At 44.2% G+C, this 12,753-nt stretch overlaps 1 protein-coding gene across 2 annotated transcripts in view; it reads left to right on the top strand.

The window, feature by feature from the left end:
* Positions 1-12,631, top strand: part of LOC309444478 (hepatocyte nuclear factor 4-beta-like) — a 28,125-nt gene extending 15,494 nt beyond the window's left edge. The window contains exons 6-13 of one of the 2 annotated variants that reach the window (XR_014185049.1): positions 3,132-3,238; positions 4,237-4,392; positions 4,939-5,026; positions 5,828-5,980; positions 7,781-8,017; positions 8,879-8,992; positions 9,995-10,356; positions 11,178-11,193. Coding sequence is in view for 1 of the 2 variants with exons in the window: in XM_082062340.1 (XP_081918466.1) it covers positions 3,132-3,238; positions 4,237-4,392; positions 4,939-5,026; positions 5,828-5,980; positions 7,781-8,017; positions 8,879-8,992; positions 9,995-10,131 (992 nt within the window). In the remaining variant the exon portion in view is untranslated. Of the gene's footprint in view, positions 1-3,131; positions 3,239-4,236; positions 4,393-4,938; positions 5,027-5,827; positions 5,981-7,780; positions 8,018-8,878; positions 8,993-9,994 lie in introns of both variants that reach the window. The other variant, XM_082062340.1, reaches the window with a different exon arrangement.
* Positions 12,632-12,753: the final 122 nt, after the last annotated feature.

Below are 12,753 nucleotides of genomic sequence, written 5' to 3'. Positions count from 1 at the left end.
TGGCAAGGCAGCAAGGACAAAATGTTTGGGAAACACGGGTTTGTTGCAATCCCACAAACACACCGCTGTTTGCTCAAGAGCCGCTGTGCGTGCTGCGCAGCCTGCCCGCCCGCCAGCATCCTTGATGTGTTCATGGTGAAAGGGTCCAGGCTTGCTCTGAATAACAAAACCAAACAGGTGAGCAAAGCTTTTGCGAGTCATATCCTGGAAACAGTAGCCCCTGGGAGGCAGTGGGATCCGGCACTGGGATTTTAGTCCTTCCTGCAAGTTTTATTGACTGCAAAGCCAAGATTACATCTGAGCCCCAGCACTCCCGATGCCTCACCACGGGTGACCTATCCCTTCCCTTTTACAAGCATGATAAATACAGCAATATAATTACCACACAGTAATAGATTGATTTCTGTGGCAGGTAAAACATTAACTCCTTTTCGTACCTAATTCCATCACATCTTGGGTACTTTCAGCGATAACACCCAAATCACCTTGAGAAAGTCAGTCTGTACCATCCACTTACACTTGAAGATTGAGCTTATCAGAGCATGAGGGAAGCACTGAAATATGTGCCATAAAAGGACCCAGGGGGAAAAACAAGCTGAGGCTTCTTACAGGAGTCTGTCATTGATGAACAGGACCAGGTCTGCCTGGGTTTGTAGGACTTACATTAAAAAAAGATGTGAAAATCAGTTGGAAAGGCAAAACTTGTACCTTTTCTTGTAAGTGGGCAAAAAGATCCCTGTCACTCTCAGACCTCTGATAAGAAACCAGACATGGAAGTTTGGAGGGAGGACTTTCCAAGAACGTCAGAGATGACATGGATCCAGGCAGGCTTGCTTCTACTCAATGCTGTTGCTCATCTTCCTGGTGTACCAAAGAAAGTTGTGAAGGGTTATTCTACTCTGAAGGTTAATCATGGATTATGGTTCCTATAACCACCTCCACCTTCAGACTGGTGGGAATCCCCCACTGACCAGCCTTTTCCATCGCCTCTCCCATGCATAGGGTAATGTATGTTGCTAAGGTAGGTCAGTAGATCCTCCTAAGGGTGGTAGTTATTTTTTCTCTAAATGGATGTCTAATTGCCTCTATGTAGTATCCATAGCCTGAAAAGTCTCCAGTAATATGTTTATGTGTTGCATCTATTACAAATTATTGCATCCACTCAGCCTCTTGCAGCCGTTCAGGCAAGGTTGGCTCTGAGATGTAAAATGGCTTTGGGGGATCCAGATCCCCCCAAACACCCTCAGCTCAGCAGTGAGTGGGTCCTGACCAACGGCAAGACTGAGCCCCAAATCCTGGAAAATAAATACCACGCTCCTGCTGATAACGAGAGTTATTGATTTTTATCACTGTTGCTTGTTTTCTGCCCTTTCACTTTGTTGGCCTCTCATCAGAAGCCAGTTAGGAAAACAGAGCAGTGGTTGGACCTGAGCTGGCAAAAATAAAAACAACCCACCTTCCCACCTGGTGTGCAAAATAGTGCCCACATCGCCTTCTTTGCATAAATTCAGATAAATGTGCCTCATGCATAGGGGGATGCTTGCTCTAAAGCAAGGCCCAGCAGTGAGGCCAAGTCTCAAAAGAGTGATGGTGAAATTATTTTGCTGACTCTGCCAAAAGAAAGTTGCTGGAAAAGTCTTCTCCGGTGGCCACTTTTGAGACAACACATTACTGTTTTAAATCCAAGGGGTTAAAGCACAGAGCGAGTTGCTCTTCGACAGCTATGTCTGAGTCATTCCCCCTAAATAAAACCAAAAGGAGTCTGGAATTGCTGTATGAAGGAGGAGAGATGTGTTGCATTATCACCACATCCTAAATCTTCCTGCTCCCTCTGCTTTAAGGCCCTGACAATTGCTCTTTCTGAGCTGGATGTAGCCAAGACGTATGAGCTGTCTGGAAAATGCTGAGTCTGCATCCAGGCTCCTTCCTCCAGCCCCATGTGGGTTGGTTTGCTGCTGGACAGAAGTGATAGGGCCTGGGGGAGAAACTAACACTGAAAACGAGGTTGGACTAAGTCTATATTCTGCTTTCTTCCTCTGCTGCTGTTTTACTTGATGGCTGCAGTGGAGGTGAGTCAGTTCTTGGAGCCTGTGTTGCAAAAATAAGCTGCTGAAATGCAATAAATCACTTACGTTCAACATGCAGAGCTGACAGAACATGGGGCTAGAAGTGGCTTGCACTTTAGGGGAAAGAATGGTTTATAGGGTGGAATGGACCTCAAAAAATCAGCTTTTTTTTTTTCTCTAATTCACCGTGGCATGGCCATACCTTTCTGTTTGCAAACAGCCCAGAGCTGATCTTCACTCTGTTGCGGTTGCTGTAGTGTGCCCAAGGTGTGTCGTGTCACTGTTATTAACAGTTTGGGACACTCTGAACTGATTTGCTGCAGCGATTTGCACAAATTGCCAGCAGAATGGAGGCAATGCCCGGCTTGGTCTGTCCCCTCAGCTGTGTGCTGGCATTGCCATTGGGGTTACAGGCTCTTTGAAATCAGCAGTGTGGTGGGCAAGGCTGAGACAATGGTTTTAAGGTGAAATTAGTGAATTTAAGCTGCTTTTCTTTGGAGCTTCTTTAATGAGGTGACTCTTCCTGCTCCCTGTGGTTCCCCTGGGGAACACCAGCTGCGATGTCTCAGGGCCAGGGGACACTTTAGATTTGCTTTGAGGTGGGATCAGAGGATGGTTTTTCCAGCACTGCTATAAGACGAGACGCAACCTGACGAGCATCCTGCTGGACCAGGACCTCAGGAGTCCTTGGTGTGGACATGGCAAAAAGGGTATTGGAGGCCAGGACTCCAGCAGTATGCAGTGAAAAGGAATGACAACAAATCCCCCAACTTCCCTTGAGCTGCGTCAAACCCAGTGGGACCAGCTAACATTACACAGGGGTTGTTCTGACTGCTAAATGGTCTTATCTCTCTCTGTTGCTCTTGTTCTCATTCTTCTCCCTCTCTGGTGGCCCTTTTCCCTCCCCAAGGGCCTGTTTAATCTTATTTCAGCATCCAACAGGAGTGGAGGGTCTTGCAGGCACTAAAGCCCCATCTACTCCTGTTTGGGTACCACAAGTAGCATCAGCCGTGGGCTGTGAGGGAAGTTTCTCGCTTACACAACCACCACTCATTCTCGTTTCAGCTGTGCAGAATGAGCGCGACAGGATCAGCATCCGCAGGAGCAGCTACGAGGACAATGGCTCCCTCTCCATCAACGTGCTCACCCAGGCCGAGGCCATGGCACAGCAGGTACGAAATGTGGGGACAGCCCTCCAGATGAGTACGTGGCCTTCAGGTCTTCCACCAGAGCTTTTTCTGCCTTTGCATGGCTCTTGCACAAAGCCACAGGGAAGAAAATGCATTAGAGATATCCAAAAGCAGACAGTAAAAATCCTGAAAGAAAAAAAATCTGAAATTCTAAGGACTGAGGGATGTTGCAGACCCTGGGTCCTCTGTGCCCCCAGCCAAAATTGTTGCTGCACCTCTAAAAACTCATTCAATTGAATGCAGAAGTTTATCCCTCTTGGCTGGACATTCTGGCCTGCTCAGAGCATGATGCTCCTGGTATGGCCAATTCTACCTTTTCTTGCAACTTCTTTACCAGGGCAACAATTTTAGGGGAGAAAAATAAAGCAAATAAAATTGCTGGGCTTCAACTAACACTGAGTACTTTATTATTTAATGTTCCACAACGAATTTCACCCTGCACATCCTTTAAATTCTTATGCAAATATCCTTTCTCCACTGAAACATACGATCCAGATGTTGCATTTGACATGCAGCAATGCGTCCACTTCCTTTTCAAAAATTATTATGCTTTAACCCTCTCCCCTCTGCTCAGTTCTTTAGGGACTGAAATGATATTTTATGTCCCAGACAGCAACTGGAGGGAGAAAGGCCAGCTGCATTTCATGCGTTTGGCTGGCTTAGATGATTGATGGGAAGCAAAGCCCCAGTGCTGCTGGCTGCTGCTAGGAATGGGAATATTAATCAGATTTTTTGTCCTGAGCCAGCCTGGAGAGTGGGGCAGGAGGCAGAGGAGGGAAGGGTGTGTGTTGGGACCGAGCACCACCTCGTGGAGGCTTCACCATGGGTCAGACAGTGTAGACACAATAGCAAACATCTCAGCGACCTGTTGAGCTTAATGTCTGTGAAGTCTCTCCATGTCATCAACAAATTGTTGTTATCAAGGATGCCAAACCAACACAGATCTGGTCCCAATACAACGCGGACTGTTTCTTTTTCAGTATTCATCGCCGAGTCCGGTGCACAGTGCGGACATTGCTATGAAGAAGGTTGCAACCATCAATGATGTGTGTGAATCCATGAAGCAGCAGCTGCTGGTGCTGGTTGAATGGGCAAAATACATCCCGGCGTTTTGTGAGCTCCCACTTGACGATCAGGTGAAATGCAAATGCCTCTTCCCTGCAAACCCACCGCCTTCCATAGGAATTTCCAGCTGCACTTTCAGCAGGAGAATCTGATGTTAACATATAGGTCACTCTGTGCAGAGCAATAAGCTAGCAGGAGAGAAAGAATAATAAAGAACAAGGGATCTATTAAAAATAAGTCAAGTAGCCAGAGTCCCCCAGAATATAACAGAATTGGTCACTCCAGTCTGCATGAGGATGCAGACAAAAGAGTTTGGTTTTCCCTTAATTGGTACCTGATAGTTGAATATAAAAGCCATTTATTTCCTAAGAACTCAAATTACTCAGGCTCTTCTTTGCTTTTTCATTGAAAACACCTTTTTACTTCGTTAGCCATGAATGTAGCACTTCTGAAAAGTGAAGATATATTAATGATTTATAGCTCTTAATAGTGCTTTATCTGTAGACTTGACATATCTAAGCAGATACCAAATTTGGCTTAATCTAACAGCCACAGCTCACTGTTCTGTTCTCTGCTTTCAAACATAATATTATTTCTTTCTTTTGTGCCATCTCCAGGTTGCCTTGCTCAGAGCCCACGCAGGCGAACACCTGCTCCTCGGGGTAGCCAAGCGGTCGATACCATACACCGATTTTCTGTTATTAGGTAAAGAACTGAGATACACTCCTGCTTTTATCATTTGCACACTCGGGTCATTGCCAAGTATCCTGCCCACCTGAAATCCTCTCTGCACTCCTGGGCATGGTCTGTATATCTGGCTTAAGACTAAGTGCTTGCGAAGGTCCCTGGAGGAGCGTAAAAAGGAGGAAGCAAATTCAGTGGGACTTTTATAACTGTTCCCTTACTACTTTGAAGTTGTGGATGAGAAACACCCAATATTTAAATGGCATCTCAAACTGCGTTGCTTTGTCTTAGTAACTGAAATTGCAGGACACAGATAATGAGGCGTTTGTATATCAATGATTAAACATTTAGCACAACAACCTATTAAAAAGCATAGTGTAAACAGGTATTTCCTTTTCGTGTAGCTTTTTGTGATCGAAATCACAGGTGGGATTATTCTTGTAAAAATGAGAATACTGACCTTGAAAGCCACACTTTACAGAAAAGAGGGAGGGAGAACTTTATTTTTGGTGTGTTTATTTAAAAAAAAAGATGCAACACCATTTGCAAACAGATGCTAAGCACAACAGAGGGTAAAGCAGAGCAGAACGTGGAGCAGGCTCTGCGTACAGTGTGGGTGCACTTAAGATAATTAAGGACCAAAGAATGAGATCTATGGCTTGCATCTCAATTGTGAATCTGAGTATGAAGCTGCACACTGGAAATCTGCTGCACGTGGGCATGGGGACTATTTGGCAACGTGCCTTGGGGTAACTTCTGGATGAGACCATGTCCACAGAGCTACAGCAAAAATCTGACAGTGAATTTCTCTTGTCTCCCCAGGGAACGACTTCATTATCCCAATGCACTGCCCGGAGCTGGAAATCACTCGTGTGGCCACCAGAATCTTAGACGAGTTGGTGAAGCCCTTGCGGGACATCCAGATCGATGACAATGAGTACGCATGCCTTAAAGCCATCATCTTCTTTGATCCAGGTAAACTTCCCTCCTAATTGCTTAGCAAGGGGCTAGAAAATGAGTTGAGGGCTCCCCAATAACCAGGAAAACCCCTGGGCAGCACGTCAGCATTTCACCCTGGCTCTGCTGTAGTGAGTAATGCAGCAGGGACACGTTAGAAGTGATCTGTTCCTGAACACTTTCCTATTTAGCAAGTGTTCATTCCAGCCAGACTGATGTGCGAGATTCTGCAGACTCCAGAGGAGTTTTGCTGCTTCTGTAGCTTGGCTTCAGCAAAAACCCATCGGTCTGAAATGAAGGAGATGACTATTAAGGACATATATGCCTATAGTGAATTATGCATAAGTGAAATGAGTCAACTGAGCAGCAGTTTAGAGCATCCATCAGAGTTCAGAAAGCAGCATTAAAAACCACAGAGAACTGGACCTTTCAAAGTACCCAGAAATATCAAGGATGTTTGCTAATGGATCATGCTGGCAGCCAGTACCGACCGAGGGCAGGGCTGATCCACATGGGATGGAGAAGCGGGAAACACACAGAGGCAAACAAAAGCTTGTTTTGGAACATTGTATTATTGTATGCTTGTATTCTCATTCCACAAACACGGGTGTTTCTGCGTCAGCCCAGTTTCCTCCCAAACACTCCTGTTTTGACACACACAAAACCTCCTCTTGGTACAAAACTCGAGTCCCTTTGGTGTGTATTACCCTGTAGCTTACAGAAGAGATGGGAGAACAATCCCAAATCCAGAACAATGCCCTTTTGTCTTTGGCATCTGTTAGCACGGAGAAGTTAGAGCATCTTTTGTTACTTATTTTTTGCTGTGTTCACTGATTTGAAACCAAGATACAGGAGTTTTACAAACATAATGAACTTTGGCTCACAAGGAGCCTGCTGTAAACTGGAGCAAGGGTGTTGTTATCAAATTGAGTTTGACAAATTACCTTCCTGGCTTTAGTGAAGCTTTAGATCATCGAGACAGTGAGGTGCTGTGATTTCATCTAAGAGGAAAAAGTGTGAAGCTCTGCAGAAGTGAAACTCATTAATGCTAACGAGTAGTCATGTCCATAGAGTTATATGCTGACATGCAATAATTTCCTTTAAATACTTTAATTTACTTTGAATACAATAATTTACTTCAAAATATCTAATCTTTTGGTACGATATCTAAAATGTGGTGCTTCTGGATTCTTTATAGACAGTGGAAGAAATAGTCCAGTGAGCCAGAAATCTCAGTTTTAGACAGCAGGAGAGGCAGGAGCAGAAAGCTTTAAACCCCAGCGCTTCACCCTGCCCAGAATGCACATTTACGTGCTTAAGCAAAACTGGACCTGAGGTCTGTGAAAAATGGTTCGAACACCGCTCAGGGGCAGGTAATCAAGGCAAGAATCTGATGCTGCAGTGGGTGTAATTACAACATATAAACACTAAACCTGCACGGATTTAGTGGCAGTAGTTGGGACTCAGAGTTCTCAGGGGAAAATTCCAGGCGATTCCCTTGGAATGACTAATATGCTTCAGCTTCTAAATCCTTCATCTTCACTAATGCCAGTAGTCAGATACATCCACCTGAAGCAAGCTGTTATTTTCCTACTTTTTCCCCTTCAATTCCCCTCCAAATCCCCTTACCATTTCCTTTTTCCATATGAGATATAACATAGTGGCAGCCCAGTGCTAATCTTTCAGATAAACTTGGAGACTCTGAGACATATTTGCCAGAGGATCTCTGGCATCTTTTTCCCTCTACAGAGCCCAACTGACAGGGTAACACTTTCTGCTTACACTGGCCAGGAATTAACTTCATTTTTCCCCTCCCAGACTGCAAAGGCCTGAGCGAGCCCGGGAAGGTGAAGAACATGCGTTTCCAGGTCCAGGTCAACCTGGAGGACTACATCAATGATCGACAGTACGACTCCCGAGGCCGGTTCAGCGACATCCTCCTCCTGCTGCCTCCGCTGCAGAGCATCACCTGGCAGATGATAGAGCAGGTCCAGTTCGTGAAGCTCTTCGGTGTGGCCAGGATCGACAGCTTGCTGCAGGAGATGCTGCTGGGAGGTAGGAACCCTGCTGAGCAAAGACAGCAAAGTTATTTTTCAAAGCCATCATGTGGTTTATGTCTGGGTTTGTGTCCTTCTCTGGAGGATGTATGGTAGAGAGAACTTGGTCTTGGGAGGAGGGACTTGAAGGTTGAGGTTGAACTGCAGCTTGAACATGGGTCCTTCTCACTCCAGTCTAATCCCCAAGACATTTCTTTCCAGACTCTCTCTGAAAAATGGCTATTAGGAAAAAAATCTTCATGGAAAAGGTTGTCAGGCATTGGAATGGGCTGCCCAGGGCAGTGGTGGAGTCACCATCCCTGGAGGAGTTTAAAAGATGTTTAGATGAGGTTCTTAGGGACATGGGTTAGTGCCAGAGTTAGGTTACGGTTGGACTTGATGATCCTGAGGGTCTCTTCCAACTGAAATGATTCTAATGATTCTATGATTCTAAAATCTGACCCAGGGACAGTTTTATAGAAAGGGGTACACTCTATGGTGCTTCACACCAGTGGATCACTCGAATTTTATGTAACCTACCAAACCAATGCAGTTTGTAAGAAGACATGTTTTTTTGTTAGCAATATGCAAAAGCTATAACAATATGAGAAACCCTGATAAGAGCGGTAATTGGGACACACACGGATGAAGAGTGCAGTTAGTTATTAGCTGAAACCCCAACCATCCTGGGAGGTTGTCCCTAAGTGGTGAGAAGGCTGAGAGCAACGAGGATTCCTGAGCAGGAGGGAAGATGAGCAGGACATTAAACCCCACCCACAGGGGTCTCCCACATTCTCTGTAAAAAAGAGACTTGTCCCAGAGCATCTGGCTTCTCGGTAACTATGTAAAGAATGGTGTTTTTTTCCCCCTTTCACTGCAGGAACCACCATTGATCTCCAGTACCAGTCAGGACCTCCCAACCTCAACATGGAACCGCTGCCAGGACACGTCCTCCCAAGCAACATGAACTCTGTGATTCACGCCGCTCCAGACCGTATGTGTCCATTTTTTATGCTATTAGTGTCAGCATCACAAAGGGATTGGATAGGAGAAGCAGTTGAGGAAAAGACTTTTTTTTTTTTAATAAATACATTTATTTATAAACTTTATATTTCTTTACAAATATTTGTATTACATTTGAATCAGAGTTCACAGCCCCCACCCCCCCGTTGATTTCCTTTACTGTCCAGTCTGGAGACGTGTTTCCAAAAAAGCAGCTGTGATTTTCATACAATAGCATGGTCCAGAGGGATTTAGAGATGCTACTAAACATCACAAGATTCTAAAAAAAAAGGAAATCAAGATTGGTGACAGTGTGTTTCTATGAACACAGGCAGCCCTCGGAAATACCACAAAGCAGCACACACAGTTATTAGTGGCAAGAGTTTCCCATATCGGTTGCTGTCAACCAGAACACAATATGGCCTGAAAACAAGACTGTCTTCAGGCATTTATCTGCTGTAGTGGCAAATGGAACACGCTATTTAAAACCAAAAAAAAAAAGTAGAATGTGAGTTGTAATTTAACAGCCACTGCCATGTAATCACCATGTCTTGTACAAAGTGTCATTTTGCCAGTTACAGTCATCTACTTCTTGTAGCACATTTTGTTATTTCTCAGCCATATAAATGTTGGCATCATGTATTTTTTTTAACCACCTTGCAGTAAGGGGTATCAGAGAGATGCTGTGTTCTCTAAATGAAGAACTGCGGGCAGCAGGTTGTTCTCTTCTCAGACGAGGAGAGAAAAGATTGAAAAGCAGTTGGGGGCATTTCCCAAGCGCAAAATCCTGAGAAAAGTTGCTATGTACCTATCAGCCTCCCTATCAGGAGGAAAAATATGCCTGAACATGCCTGAATTTGGGATGGATCTGCCTGCCCCATCCCCTAAGCTCCTGCTCCTTGGTTCAGAGGATGGTTTGCTGCTTTTATTTGGGCACTGCTGCACTAAACAGTGCCCAAGTCCATTTTAATTCTGTTTCTTCTCTTTCCCACAGCATCTCCTGAAACATCCCTCCCGTCTCCTTCGACAAGCACGGGCAGTGATGACTATAAACTCGGCTCTAGCGCAGGGCCCAGCGCCGTTGCGCAGCTCTTGCCTCCGACAGTGATAACCAAGCAGGAGATTTTATAGGGCGAGGTGGGAGGAGAAGCTGGGAGCAACGTGGGAGCCGCGCTGGGAGTGAAACAGGCAAAACACAACAACCCCCTGCCAGTAACCATGTCCGTCAGTCACACTCTGTCCCGTCCGTGAGTCCAGCACCAGTTGCCACCTGCAGCAGGACCTTCAATACGTGTCTTCCCACCACTCGTTTCAGCAGTGATTGGGGTCGATGCTCTTTTCAGTAGGACCAAGACTGTAAGTTATTTGGAGCAGGGTGTCCGATTGCATTTATCACCTAACTTGGAGTGATCACAGCTCTTTCAAAGCGTTCAGCCACTGTCTTCATAAATCCAAATGTCTTCAACAGCTCCTGGTAATTGCTAATGAGTACAACATGTCTTGAGCTGTCAGTATGAAAAGGTCTGTTCCCATTAGAAGTTTAATTACACTCCCGTGTTAAGCTTTAGGAAGAATATCTTCATAACCCTTAGCAGCCCAGCACTTTCTTATTCCGCACAGATCCCCCAGCTAACATTTAATGCTGGTCAGCTTTTATCTGTGACCAGGAACGCAAACATTTGGTTATTTTATATAATTTCCAGTATATCTGGAGTCCAGCTGTGAGTCATTTGATGCATCTCCTACTTTGTGTGCATAACACAGCTCCAAGACGGCAGCAAGAATTTCTGCATCAAATCGGGGCTGATGGGTCTGGCAAAACCCACGATTGGAGGGTGCTTGAGAACCTGGTGATTTACCAAATCACTGCTTTGTATCATCTGCAAATGTATTTGGAAGAAAGAGTTATAACCAAAATGCCAAAAAAAAAACCAACCCTTCTCCCAGCACTCAGATAGAATTTTGCTGTAGTTTAATGTATCTTTGTAGTGTTTGCAACCTAAACTTCAAAGCTTTAAAGTATAAAAAACAGGGAGAGGCAGGTTGCCCTTGAGATATGTATTTTAAAAATGTTTATATTTAAAACGTAAGGTGCTTCTGCACTTAATGTAAAACTTAATCAGCAGTAGGTGACCAACTATTAACTGTGTTACAACTGTTTAAAATGATCCCAACAGATGACTATACAACCTCAAACTTCCTTAAAGCACGGTCACTGTGTTTCTTGTGGATAAATTGCACCTTGTTAGAAAGCAGACTGCTGGAGTTCTACTAAACAAGTCCAGCAATCTCCAGCAGAAGCTCTTGAGGGGTTACGGGGTCTCCGGATACGAGGGACAATTTTTAGTTGTGCCGCATCACACAAATCTCTCAACCCACATGCATCCCCGGTCACAGCAAAATAAGATGACACTTCCCAGCTCTGGCTTTGTGAGGGCGAATTCATGGATGCTCATGAGGCACTTGGAGATCCTCAGATGCAGGAGGCTACGGAAACGCAATTTTACTGATTGAAAGAGAAGATGAGAGCATTCAAACCTTCATCAAAATGGGAACACTTGGTACTCAGGTTACCTTTCACCCGTCGGGGAGGTATTTTAGAGTTGCTGCTCCAAACCACAAAAGAGATGTGAAAACCACTGAAGACGGGGTTGAATTTCACTCAGGATCGCAAGGTTTTATTTTTCTACTCTCTATGATGAATTCGATCTGACATTATATGCTGATAACTGAGATTTCAAACAGCTCTATCTGGAAACCAGGCTCCACTGTGAGCATTCCTGCTGCACGCCAGACGCCGCTGTACTTACCTAACATTGCTTCCAGCTCCTCCAGCACGTAGGTTACATTGCTTTTCTAGAAATTAAATGTACATTTCTACTCATTAATGGTAAGAAAAATCTATGGGGGGGAAATAAATTCCATATTCTCATATTTCATATGGATAGTTTGCCTTTTTTTTCACTCAAAACCAAGGGTTCAAGTTTCTCTATTGATTTCTCCAAATACCGTAGGGATTTATTCTTCATAAAAAAGAATCACCTATGGCTGGAAAACCCAGCTTTCAGTTGAGACTGATATAGTTAATAACCTAAGATAGTAACTAGTAGAAAACAAAATTGCACGGGAACAAGTAGGTATCAGACTCAGCCTTCAGTGAGTCTGGTGAAGTTTACAGCAAGAATAACGTGTCTATATTTAGGGCCAGAATACATTCACAGCAAAAAATCTCTTTCTTATTCCCTGTGGAAAATCAAACCAATATTCTTATGCAAACATGCCTTGGAAGTGACAGTTTTATTAGATTTTTGCTTTATTGGAATCATGATTTTGTTAACAAAAGAGGTTCAAAGACATAACATAAAAATATTTAGGTGCCCGGCCAGATGCCACCTGCCTTGTCCGAAAAACACGAATCGTGAATCTCAGGTAACAGAATCTTACCTCTTTCTCTGTAAGTTATCAATTTTCTTGCCAATTATAACATTTGGCTTAATTAACATTGAATCTAGGTCTTATTTTAACTTTATCCTGCATTACAGCACTAGGAGAAACTGCAGAAATATTTCAGAGGTGCAGAATTATCTGAGCAGGTAGCAGAGCTTAAAACCCTTAGTAAGCAGAGAAGCAGCTTTAATTTGGAGCAGTATCAGCTGTTACTTGAGACACATGTACATATACATTACAAACCCTTACCCTGAAGTTGCTGCAACCTGAATTTATGCAAATACACATGTATATGTGTAAAATATG

Source organism: Streptopelia decaocto, assembly GCF_964273445.1.
Source record: "Streptopelia decaocto genome assembly, chromosome: 11".
Lineage (NCBI taxonomy): Eukaryota > Metazoa > Chordata > Aves > Columbiformes > Columbidae > Streptopelia > Streptopelia decaocto.
Note: the sequence above shows the minus strand (reverse complement) of the source record. Positions and strands in the feature narration are given on the sequence as shown.